At 36.8% G+C, this 25,935-nt stretch overlaps 1 protein-coding gene across 7 annotated transcripts in view; it reads right to left on the bottom strand.

Annotated features, from left to right (window-relative positions):
- Positions 1-411: 411 nt before the first annotated feature.
- Positions 412-25,935, bottom strand: part of PIK3CB (phosphatidylinositol-4,5-bisphosphate 3-kinase catalytic subunit beta) — a 194,414-nt gene continuing 168,890 nt past the window's right edge. For 6 of the 7 annotated variants that reach the window (XM_082393692.1, XM_082393687.1, XM_082393691.1 and 3 more), the window contains 8 exons: positions 23,949-24,127; positions 23,016-23,125; positions 21,235-21,313; positions 8,823-8,990; positions 7,320-7,443; positions 3,492-3,637; positions 2,243-2,375; positions 412-1,873 (listed from right to left, as the gene is read on the bottom strand). In XM_082393692.1, the coding sequence (XP_082249818.1) occupies positions 1,736-1,873; positions 2,243-2,375; positions 3,492-3,637; positions 7,320-7,443; positions 8,823-8,990; positions 21,235-21,313; positions 23,016-23,125; positions 23,949-24,127 (1,077 nt within the window). In that variant the 3' untranslated portion in view covers positions 412-1,735. The remainder of the gene's footprint in view (positions 1,874-2,242; positions 2,376-3,491; positions 3,638-7,319; positions 7,444-8,822; positions 8,991-21,234; positions 21,314-23,015; positions 23,126-23,948; positions 24,128-25,935) is intronic. The other variant, XM_082393690.1, reaches the window with a different exon arrangement.

Raw genomic sequence — 25,935 nt, 5'->3', positions numbered from 1 at the left:
CATCAGCTGAGTTATTTCCAAGAAACTGTGCTCTGAGCACCTGCCCAATGGAAGAGAGCTACAAAGTGGCTAGTCTGGCCTTGGGTACCGAGTAACTGAAGGGACATTCTTCCAGACCTCAGGATACCTCCCAAAGGCATGGAAACTCAGTGAAGACACCCTCTTGCCTCAGGCTCCCAACTAAAGTCCAAAAGGCCTCCCATACTGCTTGATGGGGTTGGGAAACAAGGAGAGAAGTCACGGAAGAGACCATGAGCCTTAGCTTACCCCTGAGGTTGGTTTGTCTATTGACTTGACCATTTCTTAAAGAGTCCCAGTGCCAAGGTCCTGTGCTGCCCATAAAGAAGAGGCCCACACATCCCAAGAGCAGCCAAAACCAGCTCACCCATTTATTTGACTGAGAACATTAAGGAAGACAACAAAATTAAACAATCTTTAATAAAATCCCTATAGAAAACTCAGTCGCAGGGCAAATACTCAGTTCTCTTTCCCATGTCATTGAGGATTGAGAGCTCCCAATAGTCTTTGGAGAATAAGCAGTAGTTTTGCTGGATGTTGCCAGTGCTCAGAAAGAGCCTCCATTTACACATTCAAACCAGTAGTTCCTATTGCACATATTAACATTTTCTGCCATCTAGCACCCTAAATATATGGTACCTCAACAAATAAATTAAAGAATTCCATGTGGCATGAAACATTTCAATTTGAACTAATATCCTTGAAAAATCACATTATTACAAGTTTTAATAAATACAGTAAGAACAGCTGGCATTTTACTAAAATACTGAATTTTAGGCCTGGAGTTTATTCCATAAATAGTTTCCTTTTCATTTGCTTTCTGTCTTGGATACATTTGCTCAAGTATTATGCTCTATGAAGTGAACTCTTTCATAGATACCATGTAAAAACTGTATTAATATGTGCCTCATTATAGAAGCAGCTGGAAGAACTGGATCACATAGTTAACTAAAAAGTAACTTAGGAAAAAGCTCTGCTTTTGTAAAACTTTAAAACACAGGCTGAAGAAAATCAAAATAACATCATTTTTATATAGAACTCCCACTAGAAATTTTATAAATATATATGCAGCATAAATTATATTTGCCTCACCAAGTAGATTTTCATCAAGTCTGGCTGGGATGATGCTATCACAGTAGATAAGTATCAACAATAGAATTAATGTTTCCACAGGTTTAAAAGATTTCTTTTGAAAAATAATCATAATTTCAAATTATATTATAATTTGTAGTTTACACAATTTAAAAAGGGAAGAAAGAAAGCTTTCTTTTAAGCCTCATTTGGAAAGTAAGAACAGCTACTAGTCCCCAGGTGTGGATAAGTTGGCTGAGTGATAACACTTGGTCACAATATGAAAAAGAAGTATTTACACCTTTCCAGAAAAGTACCAAATACTTAAAAAAAACAAAAACAAAAAACAGAAAGACAAAAAACAATCTCTAGTAGCATTCCTTGGCGTGCAAAGTCAGCAGGAAATGATTATCCATAATGTTGACAGTTTGCATGATGAATCTTGGAAGCATTCAAAAGCAGAGGGTGGTCATCAGGGATTGTTCAGATTAGGTTTCTGTGGGATGCCATTGTTTTTAATTTAACTCTGGGTTCCAGGATTTCATTCCCTTTATAACATCTCTGGCAGGGTCACGTTCAATTTAGTGCAAGTGCAAAATGAAAACTAAACGAAACCAACAAATACATTAGGAGCAAAGGCTGATCGTTAAGATCTGTAGTCTTTCCGAACTGTGTGGGCCATCCAGTTCACTTTAGTAGTCCAGCTTTCCCTGAGTGCCTCATCAAATTTTTGCTTAAATTGCTTGAGTGCTTCTTCTTCACTCTTCCCTAAGGCAAGAGAGTCCTGAAAATGAAGGAAAAAAATCTGATTTTATATATTCTCTGTAGTGAGGTGCAAATCTCAAAGTCTGCAGGAGGCTGACTTGGCCACACAGCATACCCCATGTCCTTATTCAAATACCATTTATGGGAGAGAGAATGAACACCAAGGTATGGTGATAATATGACCTCTGCCAGAGGGTTTTTGAAGATGAAATGAATTTATGATTACTGCAAGACAACTACTTAGCTGCTTGTCACTACCACTCCTGGGTAAAACTGTCTCACAGGAAATGACTTTGTTCCATTCCCTTTGAACATCTGAATGAAATAGGTAGGTACGGCTGAGCTCTATGCTCACAAAGTCCAATTTACAAAGAAAAGAGGTTTATACCTTAAGATACTGTATATCCTTGACTGATGTGAGCTCAGGAAGCCCTGCAGTCAACATCAGTGCAAAGAGAGTGATGAAGAGATTCCCATGCCGTCGTAAAATCAGATATGCATCCTCACAACACTGGCGGAACCTTTAGTTGATGCAGCAAATCACAAGAGTATGATGTTAGAACGGAAATAGAAAATTTCATAAAGGAAAATTACAGATATAGCTAGACTTTCTATAAGAGCTGGAAAATTTCTACTGAACTAAAAGTTCGTTCCTGAGTTTTACTCTTTTGAAAATTGTCCCAGGACTAAAATTTACATAAAATAAATCAAGCTCTCTAAAACCACACATATCTTTTTCAAAAACAAAATTAAATAGAAATTATATGATAAAAGGCAATTTAACACTTAATCTAGGCTTTTTAATTCTATGTGTCACAAAAATTAATTATAAAAATGTGGTGATTATAATCCATAAGGATTTCTAACCATACTTCTAGATTCTAGATTTGTGGTCTGACTCCAGAGACTTAATTTCTTTAATGTCCCCCAAATCAGTGTCAATGAATTTGCATTGTACCTTCCTGTCATCTTGCCTTCCCTCTCTCTCCTCTTCAAGTTGGTCATTCAAGATGACCACCCAATCCTATCTCCCTAATTTTGCCAAAGAGGAAAATGGATCCAGAGTTATATTCTGCAGAAACCCATGCGGAACTGGAAATGATAATAGCAATCATTTGGTAAGCATATGGATGAGTTGATCACATCATGTAACATATCTCTCATTATCAAAATATCCCTGAAATATAATTATTTTTGTCCCCATTTAAAATGAAGAAGTAAAGACGACATGACAAGTAGTGTGCTTGGAAACCTACAAATAGCAAGGAATAGATCAGAGATTACAAAGTCTTTTCCTGAACCCTGACTCTCTTACTGCACTTCATATAGAATGACAGCAAAATGCCAGTCCCTCTCAGCGTCTCACTATCAAATGTCTTAACAGTTTCAGAGAATTTTCTAATACAGGTAAAAGGTGGTATACTATTGGAATAAAACAATAATTTATTTCAAATTTCTAGCATTTTTTTCTCTTCTTTGAACCAGAACAGGATCTGACAGGCAAGTTCCCCCAAAGCCTCCTGTTAGCAGATTGACTATCTCCCCAATCTAAATATACCTCTCAGCTAAATGCTAGTCTAGCTGGTCAGTTGAGAAAACATTAGATGCATTTACGCTGACACGAGGACAATACTCACCGGCCAAACTTCTCCGTGTTTCCTGTTTTTCCTTGTTGAATCACATGAATGAAATCATAGGTAAGAATAAAAGGCACTCTCTCCCTTTTAATGCCAAATTTAGACTTGAAATTTCCAAGAATATGTCCAAAGTCAATGTGGAAGAGCTGGAAAAGAAATGGGATTTAATTTCCCCTTTTTTTCTGGTGGGTTCCAAATAAAAACGCAAGGCCTCAGCAGTCCTAGACCCCCACGCACTACATCAAATGGAGTAGTAGTAGAGACACTACACAGCCTCCTGCATCATTTGGGAAAAGAGTGCTCTGACATTCGAAGGTCTTTTATATTAAATAATAACCCTGATATTAAACTGCATATACCCAGTGGGAAAGATGAATCTTTAAAAAGAAAAATACATCCAAATAATAAACATGTTTGATTTTAAAAAATCAAATAGTTTTACACACAGAAACAAAACAAAAAGAGAGTACATCCTTGCCCCACCAGTTCCCTCACCACTTTAAGTACTACTACTTAGAGGTAACTTCTCCCCACCCTTCCACGTGTTTTTCCTGATATATGTCTTCATTTTTCTAAATAGTATGTTTATAATTATTTTTTACTTCCTAATTTTGGATTATTATGGAAGGTAAAGATTTAGTACTCCTGTGCTGATGTCATGCCTCATAATGCAACACATTATATCATAATTTCTGGTTAAATCAATATCCAGTGTTTATATTGTTCAAACTACATAAGCCATGTGGTAATAGTATACTATGATTACACTTCCTTTTTTTGCTCATCTTTTTTCTTGACAAAACTATTTTTTGTCTTAGTGTTCTATGATCTGGTCATTAATTCTTCACAAAATCTTAAAAATCTAAAAATCATTTCACAATGGTTTTCCACATGGTCAGGTAATCTGTTAGCTCTTGTCTGGGCTGGCTGTTCTCTAAGCCTGCCAAAGAACCACCACCCCGTGCTCAACCTTCACTCTCCTCCCATTTGCAGTCCCTGTTTCCTGGGTTCCACATCATTTTCTCTTTTGGTGTAGACCAGGCTTTCTCACTTTTGGCATTACTGACATTTAGGCCCTATAATTCTTTGTTGCGAGGTTCTATCTTACATACACTATAAGATGTTTGGCAGCACCCCTAGCCTCTACCCACAGATGCCTGTAGAATACCCCCTCCCCCATCCTGACAACCAGAACTGTCTTCAGGCATTGACAAATGTCCCCCAAGGGCAAAAGCACCCCAGTCGAGACCCTTATTTTTCATGGATGCCCTTATTCTGGCATCCTCCTGAAAAAAGATGCAGAAGAGATACAGCTTTTGAAACCTTATGTTTGAAAATGTCTTTGTTCTACATTCATACTGAAAGTCTAGTATAGAATTCTAGGTTAGAAATCATTTTCACTCAAAATCATGAAGGCTAATTCCCACTGTCTTAATAGTTTCCAACGTTGCTATTTAGAAGTCAAGTCTTTCTGACTCCTGAACCCTGGTAAGTAGCTTGCTGTATCTCTTGGAAGGTTTTAAGACCATCACTTTATGCCTGATGCACTGAAATGTCACGGTGAATGGCCTTAGTAAGGGTTTTTTTCATCTACTGTAAGGGAACTTTCGTGCCCTTTTGACTGGATAGTCACAAACATCAGCTTTGGGAAATGTTTTTGTATTATTTTTGGGTAAGTTCCTTCCCTTCCTCTTGTGCGCTACTTCTGTAACTTTTATTAGGCTAGATGGCGAACCTCCCTGGACTGATCTTCTATCATTTCTGGATCTTCTCTCTTCTACTTATCAGATATCTTGGTCCTTTTGGGGATATTAAAGGGCAATGTATAGCCTGGTGCCTAAAAAACAGAATCTGGGCCAAACTGCCAGGATTTAAATCCTGGTATGTCCACTCTCTGTTGTGTCAATCTTCTCACCTTTAAATGGGGTAACACTACCACTTACTCTGTACAGTTATCATAAGGATTGAAGGAGTTAACGTATATAAAGAACTTAAAGAACTGTGCTTTCCACAAGTTAAAGAGTTCAAGAAATGTTAGTTGATCTTTAGTTTATACTTCTTCTATTTAAATTTTATTTGTTCCTCTTTTTAATTTCTAAGAATTCTATTTTCTAATTTTTAAAAATAGAATCTTACTACTTCATAGATGCAATATCTTTTCTGTTTTTACTTCTTAAATCATCCTCTGTTTACTGTAGGTACTGTTTTCCCAGAGTTCTTCTTTCCCCCTCCCCCCATTTTGCTTGATTTGGTCTCTTTCATGGTGGAGGCTTTTCCACAAATGTCTGATAATCTTTGGCTGACCATTCATATTGAACAATGAGTCACTAAAAAGATGAATGAAAAATCTATGGACATGGTAGGATTGTTGATCAGTGGGCTTCCTTGCAGAGTATCTGGGGAGAGACCTCAAAAGTCAGCATCTGTAACCCTTTTCACTGGAACTGCTCAGTTTCTCTTGAGAAGAACTATCTAGTCTATTGAGAGAGTGGGAATATACACCTGGTTGCTACTGTTCTTGGAGCAAAGCAAGCAGAAATGGCTGGGAATCATACCATTTATCATGCCAACTTTCACTCCATTCCTATTTTTAATATGGCACCTTACCCTTAGCTTCCATAGAACCTGTTTGTCCTTGAGTCAGAAGAATTGGTTTCTTCAGAGGATAAATCCTCTAGCCCTTCTTGGAGTTGGGAAGGAGATATAAGCACCTAATTGCTCCATATATAAACTGCCAATCAATCCTGTTTTCAGCCTCTCCCCCTTTCCCCATCTTCAGCAGCATCTAGTGCCCCTGATTCCAGAGCTTTCCTCAGACTGACACACCCTTCCACAAGTAGCCATTTTCTCAGCTATGCCGAGTCACTGCTATTTTTCCATTTTGCTTTTGCTCATCCCCAAATCTGTTGATGTCTTTCACCCACTGTTGGCCTCTTTTCCTATTACCTTTGACTTCTTGGATTTACATATTTCTTATTCCTCAATATATTAGAAGGGCATCAAGAAAGAATGGAGAAAAACCTGTGTTTCAACCTGATTAACCAGAAGTCGGAGGGAATCCTTTTAAGTGTGAACACAAGGTTCAACTCTCAAAAGCTCAAGCCAGAACTACCCAGATCTCCAAGGAGGTGTAAAACTCTGGGTCCCACCTAGAGCCAGAGTTCACAGAGTGACTCAGAGTCTTTACTCTGGAATGCCTCTAGTGTCAGGGAATTCTAAGGGTGGCTAAACTGAAAAAGTCTCAAATTATTTCATCTGTCTTTGCTTAATATTAAAGAATTTACAGACAAAAGTCACTCTGAAGAATGAGAAAATTTTCACTTCAAAACTAAGAGCTTCTTTATATTAAATAACCTGGTCTAGTTCCCTAGCTACCCCAAAATGATATTAGTCATACTCCGTATCGCCTTACTCCCACAGATGATTATATTTGATATTCTAAAAGAAAAAATGCCTCAAGTGGGGTTTGTCTCAACTTTTTCTTTTTTTAACACTTACCTTCTTTAAAGTTAATACGTCCTGCACATTATCTGCTCCTTCTACTCTTAGGTACATATGTGTCCCAAATACAATTTCTTATATTGAAGGAATAGGTCACTTGTAAATAACCTAAATAATTTTTTAAACATTTAAATAAATGCTTATCACCTAACTTCAAGCAAACAAACCAATATATGAAGCAGATGGCATATGAAACAAGGGGTGGGAAATAAAAGGAAAGACAAAGGCATGACTGAGACTCATAAAGAATCTGAGTTTCACAAGAGATTGTGCTGCACATAAGTAACAGCATCACTGAGGCCCTTGGCACTCTGGGAAGTTGCTTACCTGGCCAGTTTTTTTGACCATGATGTTATCACTATGTCTGTCACCAATCCCAAGGACATAAGAAGCTACACAGTAGCCGGCACAGGACAGGGTAAACTCCTCAATGGCTCGGTCCAGGTCATCCCTGAATAAGAGAAAAAATAGGAGCAAGGAAGGTTTTCAGCCTCCAAATTTGTGGGACGGGGCCAATCCACACTTCTGTTTCCTTTTTAATGTGAGAACAACTGCAACACAGAGCTGCCAAAACCATATAAGGAGAAGATGCTGGATCAGCCAAGAGTGAGGATGATGACCAGAGGAGCAGGGCAGGGAGGAGTCAGCAGGCTTGCTCACAGACATCAGATAACTGGACATCAACTATTCAAACTGCTGTGTCCTGGGGCTCACATTTCCGTGGGGGTAGGTTCATATGCACAGTAATGAGAGGAGACCATCAGCTTGGCTGAATGATGCTGGGCTTTGGAACATTTTTGTAGTTTTGACTGAAGACTAGAATTCCATATTTTAAGAGTTAAGTATTGCAGTTCCAACCATTAAAGTCACTGGCTTAAATCAGAAGTAACTAATATAGACCCTTTAGGGACAAGGCCCTAAAATCAAAATTTGAAAACTAATTCTCACATACAAGTTCTTGGATTTTTTTTTATTATTATTTATTCATTTATTTATTTATTTTTGGCTGCATTGGGTCTTCACTGCTGCATGCAGGCTCTCTCTAGTTGCGGCGAGCGGGGGCTACTCTTCGTTGCGGTGCACGGGCTTCTCATTGCGGTGGCTTCTCTAATTGTGGAGCACGGGCTCTAGGAGCGTGGGCTTCAGTAGTTGCAGCACGTGAGCTCAGTAGTTGTGGCACACGGGCTTAGTTGCTCCACAGCATGTGGGATCTTCCTAGACCAGGGCTCGAACCCAAGTCCCCTGAATTGGCAGGCGGATTCTTAACCACTGCGCCACCAGGGAAGTCCAAGTTCTTGGATTTTGCCAATGATAACATTTAAGTCTGATTTCAAAATCTTCAGCCAAAAACACTTGCAGTGTTTTCCCCTCACTGTGAAATTCCTTAATTTCCTATGTATTAGGGCTTTTCCAACACAATAATTGTAAATAACACAATTACTAGCACTGTATTTTTTAGTTTGGAGAGATCAGTCTACAAACTCATTTACTTCTATTTTAAAAACCTATTGAAAATTTACTTAGGTTCATACATTCACATAATTACGGAAGTCCATGCACTTAAAAAGTTATATGTTATTTGTTAAACACTTAAATTCTTAGATTTTTAAACTACTGCCCAGCTCTGAAATTTGATCTAGATGAAGCAGAATTCAATGCTAATCTTCTGTAAGATTTTAGGAAGGCCTATTTGTCATTTTGATCTAACCTGAAATGAAGCAATAAATAACACTAATATTTCCTCTAGGACACTGATGATTCTAACTGCGAGAACAGTTATTTGTTTGGCGGTTTGTTCAGAAGAATGATAATCAAACAAAGTACACTAACCCAGAATTGTATTCTTTAAGCCAGTTCAGAAGGGCATCTTTGTTGAAGGCTGCTGCTGCAGCCACATTGCTACTGTTCAGCTGAATGTCAGCAATTGTTTCAGAGGTGCTCACAACTTCAATGAGGCCAGAGTGGTCTCCTGTTGCTAAACAGCCATAAGGCAGCATCCTGAAAAGAAAAAAAAGGGGCATAAAGAGTCACATGTGTATGTTATCCATAAAATGAAACACTGACAGAGTATGTTTTTTCTTTGATTTTTAAAAAAGTTTTATTACTATTGATACCCTTGCCATTACTGTTTCAGTCATATAGAAAAATATTAGTTCCACTTTCTATTAGAGTGTAAATATCTTGGTGAAGAGATGGAGTAATTTACTAAACTCCAGTGTGCCAGCTAAATGTATAATTTGTTATCTAATTATTCTGGTAAAATATTCTATTTGTTTGTGTAGGTGGACACAAGCACATCAGATAAAGGAAAAGTCTTTCATTTTTACCCTAAATTTTGGGGAAGGGAACCACCCTTTATGGAGCATCTAGTAGGTGCCACACAGCAGGCTAAGCACTCTACACATCACCTTGGTTAACAACAACTCCATCCTTCCAGTTGTTCAAGCCCAAGACCTTAACGTAATCTTTCACTTTTCCTCTCATGCCTAATATTTACGTACCTTGAAAATGCACAGAGTCTAAGTAGTTCTCTGTCTCCACCTTTCCTTAAGCTACCACCCTAGTCCAGGTCACCATCAACCCCTATTCAAAATTCAAGTTTCCTAATTAGTCTACCTGCTTCCACAGCATAGTCTGTTCTAAATGCAACAGCAACATAATCCATTTAAAATATACTCATATTATGTCATTCCCCTGATTGAAATTTCAGCCATGACTTCCCACCTAAGTGAAAGCCAACCCGCTTGTTGTAGCTCACAAGGCCTTCAATCTCGCCCCCCTTCACCTCTCTTCACCTCTCTTAGTATTTTCCCCTTGCTCACTTGTTCTTACTATACTGGCTCCATTGCTATTCCCCAAACATATCAGGTACAATATCCCCTCATTCCTTTATCTGTGTTATTTTCTCTGCTTGGAATATTCTTCCCCAAGACATCTACATGGTTTACTCCCTTACCACTTTGAAATCTTTGCTGAAATGTCACCGTCTCAGTAAGGGATTCCTGAATCATCCTATTTAAAATAGCAACACAGTGACATACTACCTGCTATCTCTTCCCTGCTTTATTTTCCTCTATAGCCCTCAACACTATCCAACATCCTGTACATTTTATTTATGTGTTTGTTTATTGTCTGTCTCTACCATTAGGATGTAAATTCCATCAGCCAGGAATAATTTGTTCATTGTGTATCCTCAGTACCTGAGAATGTGTTTGGGCACAAAGCAGGCACTCAATAAGTATTTCTGAATGAATTAAACAAATAATAACAAAATCCCTATAAATAGGTAAATTCCCAATTTTACAAATGAGACATAAAATTAATTTGCAAAAAAGTCATACATTTAACCAAGTGGAAGATCTAAGACTTAAAACTAGGTCTGAGTGGCTCTAAAACTATCTTTTTAACCTAACACAGTCTACAGAGTCACTGTGTAAGAGGTCTCTCAGGCTGCTTCTTGTGCCAAATAATTTTTGCTAAATCTATAGGTAGGATTTTGCTTTGCTTTGCATTTATATGATCCCTAGTGAAAATAAGCATTTTCTCAGGTCTCTTTTAGCAATTTTATGTAGAATTTCTTTTGTGAATTAGCTAATCACATACTTGGTCTATTTATTAGAGTTTTAAACATTTTCCTTAGAGATTTATATGAGTTCTTCATATATTAATATTATCCTTTTCTCATTTTGGTTGTCAACATTTTCTTCAGTTTTCTAAAAATGGTATTATCACTAGAGCAAATACAAAATGGAATAAAATACCTTGCAAAGTTCAAATAAAAGTCAGGTGACTACAGAAAATGCAATGGATGGAATTCATGGGTTCTATACAATATATGAGTGCAGCTATGTGCCAAGCATTGTGTTAGCTGCTGGTGACACAGAAATGAGCCAAAAATGCAGTCCCTGCTCTCACAGATCAAACCACAAATGCACAATGTGCATGTGATCAATGGATAAATGAGAAGTGCCAGTAGAACGTGTCAATAGTCAAGAAAGATCTCTGTGAGGAGGAAGGACATGAGGGACAGAGGAAAGTACAGGCGGAGCACAAAAGCCAGGTGAGGAGAAGAAAGAGTCAGTGTTGGAAAGATCATGCGGACATCTATCTGCCACATAAGGACTTTACCAAAGAGAAAAAATGTGTGTGTGTGTGTGTGTGTGTGTGTGCGCATGTGTGTTGGGGGAATGAATGAGTGTGGTAGTGTGTGTAATAATCAGATAAAAGAGGAGAGTTTCATTTAATAGTTCCTAAATTTCCTTCCAACCAACAATTCAATTTTATGTCTCTTTAAGCACTTCCCTAGTTCTAGCAAAATACGGTTGGAAGCAAAATTGTGAAACTTCATGCTGACAGCCTGATATACCAATAGCCTGCTTTACATCTGCATTATTAATTTATTTCTCTTTTTTAAAGTTTACGCTTCACTAGAAAAGGTAGCTATGGAGCATGAAAGTTTTTACCAATACCCCTATTCTTATCATGACACAACACATGTGAAGTAAACACGTCTGGTTAAAGTGCACTTTGGCTCACTTTCCTACATCTCCTCCTACCCTACTTGCAGCCAAACTGGGCAAAAGTCCAACAATTTCCTCTTCAAAAGCAGACAATGATGAAAGCATTTAGTGTCTTGAGGATGGAATGCTCACAATGGGAAGGAAAAAACATCCTTGTCATAGAGACAGTTTGACAGAAGTCAAGCTGGGGACAAACTCTTGGAGCCCTGACCACCTTATGGGGGCACCCTTTGCACTCAACTTCTTATAAAGGCCATGACAACGCTTAGTAATGTTTATCTTCCTTTCTCAGACTCTCTGTCCCAAGGAGCAATTTGTTATCTTTCCATTAAAGCAAGAATTGTAAAATGAGATTAATTCTACAGCAGTGGGGATGGCAGCCCCATCACCCTACTCTGAATGAGTATGTAGAAAGTTTTCTCTGGCCTTGACTCCAAGTCTCAGTGGTACCTTAGCCCATTGCTTCAAAAGGAGGCAAGTATAATTCTTTTACCTAAGGCTTGCATTGCTTCCATCTTCTTCCTTCATCCTTCTAACTACTGAAACCAGTGTCATTAGAACTGCTGTGTAGCTCTCTTAAAAGGGAAGTAAACCCCATTAGTGCAACTCAAATATAAAGTCACAGTGAAGACAACTCTCCAAAATTCAATGTCATCTGTATGGGGGGGTGGGGGGGGTGGCGGGGCATGAGACGGGACTGTCAAATCTACCAAAAAGCCAGATAGATTTACATGCAACCTATCAGACTTGACAGAAAAGTCTAATTACCTATTTGTTGACCAAAGGTCAGAGTGTTCTAACATACTGATGGCTTACAAATGTTCTAATTTGGCATGGAAGATATCAAAAGAATATTTTGAGACATCAGAGAAAAATGAAAATGAGAAATATGCACTTTCATTCATGCTAACATGGCACTTTTGCAGGTGCTAAAATATTCTGATCAAAATAGTAATGTGTAGAAGGTATTTGAAGATTTGACATTGAACTTAAAAGAGTGTGTGCTACATGAACAGGTTTAACCTGAACAGCTGGCCAAGAGAAAAACACATACAACAGGAACACTGGGGCATGTATATTTATAGAAACAGTAAAAAATGTTTGGTGGGGAAAAAAAAAGCTATTGGTTTGAAAATGAACTCAAAAGAATTGAAGTCCTGCATATTTTTTTAAACATGGGGTCAGAGTACAAAAAGTCAGCAAAGATCTCACTGAACAGACAAGTTCCTTTTTCTTGTTAGACACACATTGCTTCCCCTCAGACAGATACCAGGTTTATTTCTAGCACTCCCACATGTGGCTGCCTCCCTTTGCCTGAGGTCACAATGAACTTTATTTGATGCTAAATGTGCTTTACAGTTAAATAGAATGGGTAAAACAAAAAACTAAGAGAAAAGAACTTAGTTGAGGCTTTCAATTAGTCTGACTGAACTGAGGACAAAGTCTTTAGCTCAGCCTTTCGTAATTAACAAGACTCATATGGCCAGAATCTGCTCTTAGCAAAGGAGACCACTATGTAGCTTACGTGCTGACCTTGGAAAGAACCAACAAGTTACGAGCCTATGCTTGAAAAGTTTTCCCCATTTTTTATGGACAAATCAAGTAAAATCATTTTCATTGGGGTTTACTTTATAAGAAGGGTCAATAAACTTTTACTGGACTGAACCAGATAGTAAATATTTTAGGTGCTGTAGACTATAAGGTAACTAACTCAATTTTGCAGTTATAGCATAAAAGCAGCCATAGACAATATGTAAACAAACGGGTTGTGGCTGTGTGCCACTAAAACTAAAAGAAAAAAGAAAAAAGGTAAGCCAGACCCCTCTGGGTTTGTGTTCCCCAGGGAGAGTTTCTTACAATCACCCATTCTCCTCTTATCTACATAGTGTTTCTTATGAGTAAGTGACTGACCAAAAATTTTGCTACCTATTCAAAACTACCTATTCTATTTTTACACAGCTGTATTAGAAATTACTGCTAACTTAAAAGCAAAACTCTTTGTCATTTATGGTACTCAAAGGTCCTTTATATATGAACTATAATCTCACTTCTGTATTCCAATACTTCTGTATTCGGTATTCCTACAAGTCCCATCCAAGGAACAAAACCCACAGCAAATTGTTCTTTCTACCTCAATAGCACTAGAAAAGTTTATGCTGGAAAAAAATCTAAAGACTAAAAACCTCTTAAAAAAAAAAATCAATGGACAATTACATATTTGGGGCACCAGAATACTTTGATAAACAAATAGTTACTAGATAGGTCTTACCACAATTTTTCTCACTTACACTACCAAAATAACAAAACAACTGAAATCAAGTTTAGTGTCTGACAGACCCCAATTTGAATCTAGCTCCACCACTTATTATTTTTGTAACCTTTGACAAACTGTTTAAAGTCCCTTAAGTTTAAATTTCTCATCTAGTAAAAAGGAATAACACAACTTCATAAAGTTATAAATTACATGTCATTACACATGTGAAGAACCTAATACAAAACCTGGTTCAGTCAATAAATATCAACTGTTTTAAGTTTTTAATAAATTAAACTTAAAATGAAATCAAGAAATATTTATCATCTTACAGGGATAAAGTCAATCACAAGTGTAACTGTTTCTAGCAACCTTGTAGACAAAGTTGCTGTAGATACTAAAACACATTTAAAAATAACAGATAAAGTAAAAAAGTTTTTTAAAAGTTATGATTAATAAAGAAAAAAAGGAGACTTCTGTATCTCAGAAATATAGATTATTCATAGTAGTGGCTCAGGAAGTTACTGACTTGGTTAACATTTTAATGCCCATGAGAAAAGAGACATGGTCTTGAGTCCATGAGAGGCAGGATCTGGACTTGGCAGGAGCTGGGGCTCTAAAAGGGCTGTCAAATGTATGAAGGGAACTAGAAAAGGTCTGCTCATTGATGAGACGATATACCATGAAAGTCTGCCATCTAACCTGGGCCCTGGGTGGGCAATAAAAATGGGGGGAGGTGTTCATGAAAGTGCAAAAAAACCCCAAGCCTTCCCATATTCTTATGAGATTCAAATATAATATAAATACTTATGAAGTATGAGAGCCTGAAGGCAAAGAATTAACATAAAAACTGATTGATCGTGCATAAAGAGCTTGGGCAAAAGCACAAACTAGACCAAAATTCATTTTGGGGGGCAAATTTTCACACCCTAGGGAGGAAAGGACCCTTACAGAACACACAAAACTCACCAATAATGAATTCAAAACCAAGTATTATTAACTACACAAGGAAATGAATAAGATTAAGCAGATAAATGAAAAGGTGACACCCTAAGAGATAAAACAGAACAACAATACGAAAGAGATGCTAAAATGATGAAAGACATGAAGAGGAATAGAAAGCATAAGGAGAGTATAGTATTAAAAAAAGAACAGGTATACAAAACAAAATCAATACAACTCCTAAATAAAAAGTCATTGAAATAAACATACTACACTGATACACAAGAGATCAGACAATACTGAAGAGATAATTAGTGAAATGGAAGACAGAATAAAAGAAACTACAAAAAAATGTTGCATAAAGAAGGAGAGAAATAGGAAAGAGGTTAAGAGAAATGCAAGACAGAACAAGAAAAACCAATATACATCTATTAAAGTTGCAGGAGAAGACTGTGAGAGTGAGAGAACTGCAATGCTGAAGAATATGGATACATTCTGTAGAAACTAAAAGAGGTGATTTTCTTTGATTGAAAAGATACAATGAGAATGGGGAAGTAAAAATAAATAAAAAGAAATCCATACACAGACAAATTACAATAAAACTGCAGAAATGAAAGGCAAAGAGAAATTTTTTTCTGCAATGTCAGTTTAGACTGACAGCAGACTTTTAAAAATAATAACAGAGGTCAGAATACCATGGAATAACATCTTCAAGGTTTCTATGGAAAGCAGCTGTATAACCAGGTAATGTCAGCAAAAACAGGGAGTTAAAGGACATTTGAAAATCCACTCTTCCATAAAAACAAGAACACTGGCAAAAAATTGTCAAGAATCAACTATTTCAGTAATATGGAAATACAAAAATGGGTTGCAACAATCTGGGGAGTGTTTCTTGAAGAAAATGGTTGAGTCTCAGTTGAGTTTTACCATTACTTATTCTAATCTTGCCTACTTCCCAGTTCTGCAGTAGACCTGGCAACAAATGGCGCATAATCATTGTGACTACAGCAATCTGGTAGCCACTAGAGAGGGCAAAAATGGGGTTGGAGCTCCTTCAAAGCCTCATTTCTATGTAACTGTTATTCTTTGAACTCTCTAGTAGTTTCCAGGAAGATCCCACTCACACTGTTTCTTTGACCTGACTCAGACCTTGCCTACTGTGAACTGCCTTTTAGCTAGCGGTGTTTCTCAAAAATAATCTGAATCAATTGTTTAACACTGCAGCTGTCTTAGGGGTAAAAGTAGTTGAGGCAAACAATAAGCTAACTAAAAAACTTAAAGAATAAACTGTGGAATGAGATGTTCACAGGGGACAGTGAAAGACTACAACATGCCCATTAGGAATCTAGAAGCCATGTGCATGGCAATGGTTGTATGCATTCCTGGGGCTGTGCAAATGGACAGGAAAGAAGCTAGAAGGCCCTAGCTCTCACCTCTTACTAACTCTGAGGCTTACACAAGTTAAGGCTAAGGCACAGCTCTGAACTACCTGGCTGACTCCTGACGGAATGCCCCATCATGCACACAGAAACCCTCAGTAAAGACTGAAAGACTTAAGAATTCCAGGCATTTAAGGAAATTTGTGGTTAATCAGCTGACCAATAAACTAACCAGGCAGAGAAATCAGTGACCACACATGACAAAGAACAAAAACCTTACATAATTAGCTGAGAAGTCACGAAACAAACAACAAACAGCAACAACAAAAAATCCTGAACAAGGGAGAGAATCTGATTTGCAGGGTTGTGAAATTTAAAACCCCTATTTTAAGTATGTTCAAAGAAGTAAAAGGAACCATGTCTAAAGAACAAAAGAGAAGTACAAGAATGATGAATTACCAGAGACTATAAATAGATATCATTTAAATGAACCAAATACCATGACATTTTTCATAGAACTAGAACAAATAATCCTAAAATTTATATGGAACCACGAAAGACCCCAAATAGCAAAAGCAATCTTGAGGAAAAAAAGAACAAAGCTGGAGGTATCACACTCCTAGACTTCAGACTATACTACAATGCTACAGTAATCAAAACAACATGGTACTGGCACAAAAACAGACACATAGATCAATGGTGCAGAATAGAGAGCCCAGAAGTAAACCCATGCATGTATGGTCAATGAGCCTACGACAAAGGAAGCAGGAAAATATAATGGAGAAAAGACGGTCTCTTCAATAAGCGGTGCTGGGAAAACTGGAAGGCTACATATAAAAGAATGAAAACAGAACATTTTCTCACACCATATATAAAAACAAACTTAAAACGGATTAAAGACCTAAATATAAGACCTGAAACCATAGAACTTCTATAAGAGAATGTAGGCAGACAATTCTCAATTTCAAAACTTACTACAAAGTAATCAAGACTGTGCACAGAGATAGACATGTAGGTCAATGAAACAGAATTTAGACTCCAGGAAAAAACCCTCACATTTACAGTCAATCCATGTTTGACACAAGTGCCAAGATAATTCAATGAAGAAAGAACAGTCTTTTAAACAATGGTGCTGAGACAACTGGATACCAATACAAAAAAATGAAATTGGACTCCTACCACATACCATATAAAAATTAACTAAAAATGGATTAATGACCTCCTAGATAAGGGCTAAACTAAAATTTTCAGAAGAAAGGACAGGCATAAATCTTCATGACACTGGATTAGACAATGGTTTCTTAGACCTGACACCAAAAACACATGCAGCTAAAGAAAAAAATAGATAAATTGGACTTCATCAAAGTAAAAAATTTTGTGTATCAAAGGACACTATCAAGAAAGTGAACAGGGGTTTCCCTGGTGGCGCAGTGGTTGAGAATCTGCCTGCAAATTCAGGGGACATGGGTTCAAGCCCTGGTCTGGGAAGATTCCACATGCCACGGAGCAACTAGGCCCGTGAGCCACAACTACTGCGCCTGCGCGTCTGGAGCCTCTGCTCCCCAACAAGAGAGGCCACGATAGTGAAGAGGCCTGTGCACCGCGATGAAGAGTGGCCCCCGCTTGCCGCAACTAGAGGAAGCCCTGGCACAGAAACGAAGACCCAACATAGCCAAAAATAAATAAATTAATTAATAAATTAAAACAACAAAACAAAACAGATAGCTGTTGCATGTTGGAAAGATCTTTATTTAATATAAATAAACGCAGATTAAAAAATAATAATAATTTAAACTAGTTCAGGAGATGAAGAAATACAAATGGAAATAAAACATTTAGAACTGAATTCCATATAGTGTGATGTATTATGAAAATGCATAAATAAGTACATTTTAAAACTTACGGGATGCAGCTAAGGCAGTAGTTAGAGGAAACATGGTTTTAATTTGTATATATGAAAAAAATGGAAATTAATGTTCTACATGTTCATCTCAAAAAATCAGAACAACAGAATTAACACAAATAAAAGGAAGGAAACTATAAAGATGTAATCAATGATAAAACAGAAAATGGGGACTTCCCTGGTGGCGCAGTGGTTAACAATCCGCCAGCCAATGCAGGCGACATGGGTTTGAGCCCTGGTCCAGGAAGATCCCACATGCCACGGAGTAACTAAGCCCGTGCGCCACAACTACTGAGCCTGCACTCTAGAGCCCACGAGCCACAACTACTGAGCCCGTGTGCCACAACTACTGAAGCCTGTGTGCCTAGAGCCCGTGCTCTGCAACAAGAGAAGCCACCGCAATGAGAAGCCCACGCACGGCAATGAAGAGTAGCCCCTGCTTGCTGCAACTAGAGAAAGCCCGCGCACAGCAACGAAGACCCAACGCAGCCAAAAATAAATAAATTAATTAAAAAAAAAAAAAAAACAGAAAATGAAAACATAAAACTAGAAGGCCACTCTTTTAAAATACTAAGATGGAAACCTCTAATAAGGCTAATAAGGAAAAAATATTGCATACAAAATAATTTTACAAATGCAAAAGGAGAAAAAAGTTAAACATAGCAGAGGTTTTTAAATTACAAGAGGATGTTATAAAAAAAAGTATGGTAATAAATTCAAAAACAATGATGAACTGGACAATTCTTAGCCTCAAAGTGACTCAAGAGGGAAAACAACCCAAAGAGTCCAATAACCATTAAGGAAAATCAGTAGTCAAAAAAACCTAGATCCCAAAAAATCAACACCAGGACCAAACTTTTGCAGAGACAGAAGAGAAGAAAGCATATCAAGTTTAAAATTTGGAAAATAAAATATAAGACAGCATCTTTAAGATAACTGTACAGGGAAGGATTTTTTAAAAATAATGTAACAAAAAGCATAAACCTTGAAGTAACCTAGGTAACTTATAGCAGAGAGAAAACACAGTACTTATAAACACTGAAAAATTACTCAACCAAACAAATGCAAATTAAAATTCTATGCGATACTGTGTTATATCCATTAGATTTGCAAAAAATTAACAAGTCTGATTGGCAAGGAGATATTTCTGGGTAGAAACATAACACTGGTACAACCATTCTGGAAGCCAGTTGGGCAATGGTGGTAAGGTTGAAAATATGCACGCCTTATGACCCGGCAATTCCACTTCTGGCTATATAAGCTAAAGAACTCTTCCAAACGTAAGAAAAGTGTGTAAACTTTAGGTTTAAAAAATAAATAAAAAACAAAAACAAATAGCTTCTAATAGAGGAATGGATAAATTTTTGTATTTACTCAAAACATTAATAGAAAAGTGAAAACAACAAATTAGAACTTCACATATTAATCTTGATATATCTCAAAAAATGTAATAAAAAAAGTAAACTTCAAAAAGTTACATGTGCTAGGACAGTATTTACTGGAAGTTCAAAACATTCAATGGATACATAATATATAGTTAAAGCACAAAAACATACATATTACAGTTTAGAATAATGGTAAATCCTGAGTTGTGAGAAAGTGGAAGAGGATAAGAATGCATTAATTTTATCTGCATATTTAATTCCTTTTTTAAAGAAGTAAATATGGAAACATGTTAACATCTGTCATTTAATAGCTAAATGTATACTCAAGTCTGGGTTTAAGAACACAAAAATGTTGTCAATTATCATCTATATTTCATGTTTGAAATATTCCACAATTAAAAAAAGAATTAGGTAAAAGATGAAGTTATTCATTAATAACTAGCATAGAAAAAAATTTTTTAATTGTATGGCCCTGTATTGTATCATGAAATATGTTTAATGTTTTTTCCCCCTTGATTAAAAAAGGAGTACACCATAGAAAACTAGATAAACAGGTATACCAAAAGGGGGGACAGGGAGGAGAGATTGTATCACCTTTAATCCTACCACCCAGAAGTAATGTCTACTATACATTTTACTTTCTGTCAACATTTTAGTGTGTCATTTTTCAGGAATTTTTAACATGGTTGAAATCATTCTATAAAAATATTTTTTTGCATCTCACTTATCTCATTTGACATTTGAAGATAGTACTTTCTCCAAATTGTTAGCAATTCTCCATAAACAATACTTTTAAATACCTGAGATGTTTGGTCATATGTCATCTTTTAAACTGTTATCCTATTGAGCAAATGTTCAAAAGGTGGCCCAATGTTTCTTTTACTGTAAATAAGTCAAGGATGAATATCTCTGTGCATAAGTCTCTGTTCACATTTCTAATTTTAAATTAAATTCTGGAAATACTGGATATAGGGAATAAATAAACTTGATTCAGAGAGGTTTATATTCATCTAAAATGGTATATGACAATATTTGTGTTTTTGTTACTTCAACAGTGTTCCAGACTACATTTCACTTAACAGAATTTTTGCAAGGAAATCAAAGCTATCTAATTGTTCTTTTAATTCATACTTCTACATTAGAACTGACAGTCTTCGCATAATTATTAGTTTATTTATTTTATAACTTGAATGGCCTTTTCATATCTTCTCCCCATATATTTATTTCTATGAACTCTTTAAATATTTAGAATTATTATCCCCCTGTCCTGTTCATTATGAATATAATGCCCAGAGGCTTGACTTTTGTTTGTTGACATTCAAATCTTATATTTTTATGTGGTCTTGTTTGCAATTACCTTCATCTGCTCTTTATCTTAAAAGATTTTATAATAATTAAACTTTAAAATCCATTATGTTTCCTCTTTCTCTGTCGCCATAAATCTGTTCTGCTCATTGTCTACCCCTAACAATGGTGGCCAGCAAAAAACCCTGAAAGCCCACCTAAACACTTCCCTTTCGGGACGATTAGAAGAATCAATGTTACTAAGCTAAGTAAGAAGAGGGGCAGGCCCTTCTCTGGCTTATCACTCCCATGACCACCAGTCATCCTTCCTGAGACCACCTTCAAAACCACAGATTGGGATATGACTCTTGCTGTCACATGTATAGTTTTACACTTGATGAGGTTTCAATAAGATAATGTATTTGAGAGCACATTGTAAACTATAAAGCGTTATATAAATATAATTATGAACGACCAATAATAATAGCAGGAAGAAATCAAGAAGGTTTTATAATTTTAAAATTCTACTGTAGAAGGACTACAACATGAGATAAAAATAAATTCACTAGAAATCTCACCTAAGATCCAGACCAGCTTCTTTCCAGAGTAAATCCATTAAGCGCAGCATTTGGAGTGTCAACATATCCTGCCGTAAATCTAAGGGGAAAGAACCCTGCTATGTTATAAGTGCTTTCCACTTTATGCTTAATAACATTTATTCAAGATTAGCTAATTCAACCAGAATTAACTGGCTGGGGAAAAACACTGACAAATAATGGCTCTGTTAATTTTTCTCCAGAATTTTAATGCTGACCATATTCATTATGTTAAATACTAGGTTTGTTGGTTAGCATGTTCCTGTAACTACTTCAGAAATTAAGTTTAAAAATATTTTTAGTTGTTTACCATGTGCAAGCTATTATATTAACTGTACGGGTGCTGTAATACTGCTATAATACAGTATTGCTGTGTTACAGCATCCATACAATTCACATTGCTAATTTTTTTTCTTCTTGTTTGTCTTTAGGGATGCAGAAGAAATTCTTAAGAATCACATAAGTTAACTGTATGATGGGTTCACAAAACTGTTATCGTTGATTTTATTTATTACCATGTCCAAGGGTAATTTTTAGGTAAGAGGTAGTGAAAGTACAGACTTCCACATAGTGACATTTATACTATCAAGTGGGGTTAAATGTCTAGGAAATACTAAAACTTCTTTTAAAAATAGTTGCAAGCAAGAGGAATGGATAAAGAAGATGTGGTAATATATACCATGGAATATTACTCAGCCATAAAAAGGGACGAAATAGTGCCATTTGCAGCGATGTGGATGGACCTAGAGACTGTTGTACAGAATGAAGTCAGAAAGAGAAAAACAAACATCGTATAATATTGCTTATATGTGGAATCTAGAAAAATGGTAAACATGAACTTATCTGCAAAGCAGAAATAGAGTCACAGATGTAGAGAACAAACTTATGGTTACCAAGGGGGGAAGGTGGGGTGGGATGAACTGGGAGACTGGGATTGACATATATACACTACTATGTATAAAACAGATAACTAATGAGAACCTACTGTATACCACAGGGAACTCTACTCAGTGATGTGTGGTGACCTAACTGGGAAAGAATCTAAAAAAGAATGGATATGTGTATACGTATAACTGATTCACTTTGCTGTATACCAGAAACTAACACAGCACTACAAAGCAACTATATTCCAAAACACAAAAAACAAAAAAAAAGTGGTAAGCACATACTAAGCTAAGCACATATACTTAATGTTATCTCACTTAATTCCATTTAATAAACCCAACACAGAGATGCTATAATCCTCATGGACAAGAAGATCCTGAAGCTCAATGAATTTTATGATTTGCCTGCAATCACAAAACTAACAAGTGGTAGCAGTCATGACTGCCTTCTGGTTGGTGTGATTACTTCACAGGCATTTCCTTTATGAAGTATGGGTAAGATATTTTAATTAAAACACAAAACTATGGCAGCAATATTAAAATTGCTATCATTGAAACAGGATGTATGAATATATTATTGAAAATATTCTCTTGCATTTCAGAAGCTTTTTACCAAAGGAGTAGACAGCTTTGTATTTTGTAGGAAAAAAGGAAGGTTTATTAGAACAATGTATGTAAGTAAGCTGTAGAAATCATTCTCCAAAGCGAAAATAAAAAGGGGATTTATGACATGCCAAATTCAAATTTATGACCACTGATAGCTACCTCTTGGCTGCCATCTGTTTGTTATACATTTACACATCACCTTTCAGATAAAGCAAATGGACAGCAAATGAAAAATACTAAGGAATTTGGCACTGTAAAAACCTCCGTACATACCATCACCATTTTTAAAAATCACTCCAACTGAATCCTCACCAAACACCTTGTTGTTGTACACCAGCCACAAAGGCTTCATTTTGGAATCCATGTATTTACACTTCTCAATACTGAAAGGAAGAAAGGGGAAAATTAGCCCACTTCAATTTAAAGATACGGCAAGACTGTAACGTTGCCATGATATACTAGGCTTGGGAAAACCCCTCACCTGTTCCAGGTATACAGAAGTCAGAAAGAGAACATTTCCTCTTGTCAGAAAAGCAACCGCAATGCTAGCCTTGGCTGGCATGTAGTGACGCCAGGTGAGCTGGACTGAAAACCCAGATTTGCCCTTCTTATGGCTACATTTAAAATTCCTCCTTTTCTTCCCTTATTCTTTCTTAACTTTATGTTATTATACATAGACAATAAAAATCAGAATGTAACACTGGATTGTAAGTCCATTCTTGATTTCTTAAAGAGGGATCAATTTTGCATACTGATATACTGAACATAATTATCACTTTCCCATTATTACTTTTGTAGGAAAAGTAAAAATGAGAAATAATTTTCTAAATTCATTCAAAAATCTCATTTTGAAATAGGAAAGTTTAATTAGTAAATAATCTATGATGGCTGCCAACATTTTGCTTACATAGGATTTTCAACTCTTAGAAACCAGTAATATAGAAAACAAATTTAATTACATACAATTGAAAGGAAATGAACTTGCATTAACTTTCACTAATCCCACAGGCAAATTTAGCTAGAAGGCATACATCCTATTAACACAAGAATAACTTGAGAACTTTAACATTTTCCTTTTTTAATTATATTCCACTTACTGAGGCTAACAGCTGTCCCTACTGCTCCCCTAAGGCAGTCACTCAGAAATCCCTTCTGCATTGCTATTTAATGGGAGATTCACTAAGCACAGTACAGAAGGTCACTTACTAGAGTTCTGAGAGGATAACACATGGGTTCAGAGGTGATTGCAGGTCAGAGAGGGCTTCCCGATAAGCATTCTGTTTTAAACAAGTGTGCATTGCTTCTTTCCCTTTGGTTCTATTTAGCTTCATTGCATTCAGTTTGATTAAACTATTTAAAGTTTTTAATTTATTGAGTGCGTCAACCTGAAAAATAAGTTTCCCCACCACCAAAATTCATTTATGTTAAAAATAATATCATGTGATAATATTAATCAATACCATTCCCTCACCACCCTCCTCCCCACAATACACACGCAGGACAACCAGCTAAAGTAAAAACAGTGCTTGGTTTATGACAAAAATATTATATACAACGAAATAAATTAATTGTTACCACTTGTTACTTAAAGCACCATTTTTCAAATGTTCTTGAACCCTTTTCTTAAATAAAATCTTATAAATTAGAGAAAAGAGACATAGATTATAGGTAAGAAGATAAGCATGAAACTTTACTCAGAACTCTGCAACTGAGTAATAGAATTTGAAACACAATTAATCTGAACCACTCTAATTGGGCAACTCCATAGTACGAAAGGAAAATCTATGTACAAGTAACCCTGGGGTTGACATTCAACCTTACTATCTTTGTCATCACTCTTGTGTAACATCTTCTCAGTGTATTCTCTTTCCACTAAGAGTATAAAGTAAATTTTTGTGCAATAAAATAGATATGAATATAGACAACAGTAGCTATTGTTCAAGTCTAAATTAAGTGGTTTTTATAATGAGGTAACTCTGGCTATCAAAACTTACGCAAAAAAAAAAAAAATCATGCAAGTAGTACAAGGGGAATCAACAATGGCCAACTGAATCAAAACCATGTGTTTGGGACTTCCCTGGTGGCGCAGTGGTTAAGAATCCGCCTGCCAATGCAGGGCACACGAGTTCGAGCCCTGGTCTGGGAGGATCCCAGATGACACAGAGCAACTAAGTCCGTGCGCCACAACTACTGAGCCCGCGCTCTAGAGCCCGCAAGCCACAACTACTGAAGCCCGTGCACCCAGAGCCCCGTGCTGCACAACAAGAGAAGCCACCGCAATGAGAAGCCCGCGCACCACAACGAAGAGTAGCCCCCGCTTGCCGCAACTAGAGAAAGCCCATATGCAGCAACGAAGACCTAGTGTAACCATAAATAAATAAATAAAACCATGTGTTTAAAAGTCAACTTTACTGGGCTTCCCTAGTGGTGCAGTGGTTAAGAATCCACCTGCCAATGCAAGGGACACGGGTTCGAGCCCTAGTCCGGGAAGATCCCACATGCCGCGGAGCAACTAAGCTCGTGCGCCACAACTACTGAGCCTGCGCTCTAGAGCCTGTGAGTCACAACTACTGAGCCCATGTGCCACAACTACTGAAGCCCGCACGCCTAGAGCCCGTGCTCTGCAACAAGAAGCCACTGCAATGAGAAGCCCGCACACCGCAACAAAGAGTAGCCCCCGCTCGCCTCAACTAGAGAAAGCCCGCACACATCAACGAAGACCTGACACAGCCAAAAATAATAAATAAAATAAATAAATTTATAAAAAAAAAAGAAGGAAAGAAAAGTCAACTTTATTGTTTAGTAACTCAAGGTCTTTCCATGTAATATTATGTCAAATTCTGTAAGACCCAGCCTCAGCCAGCTATAAAACATAAAAAGGAATATTTTATTTTATCATTATGTCATTAAAACTGGAAACAACAAATGATAAAAACAGAATACATATATCAACATGTGAATTGTGTATAACAAGCATATAAAATATGTAGGCAACAAACATTATGAACACCATGGCTTGCATTTTGATGAACAGGAGATTTATTTTACACCATGTTTTCATTTTTGAACTTTGCTTCTATGCAAGGAAACCACTAAGACTCTGTAGGGAGGTGAATTCGGCATGCAGTTTCTACAGACAGGCTGAGGGCTTGCTCACAGGAAACTGGGAAGGTTCTTTGTAGCCTGATGATAA

This window comes from Balaenoptera borealis (assembly GCF_965194805.1).
Source record: "Balaenoptera borealis genome assembly, chromosome: 5".
NCBI lineage: Eukaryota > Metazoa > Chordata > Mammalia > Artiodactyla > Balaenopteridae > Balaenoptera > Balaenoptera borealis.
Note: the sequence above shows the minus strand (reverse complement) of the source record. Positions and strands in the feature narration are given on the sequence as shown.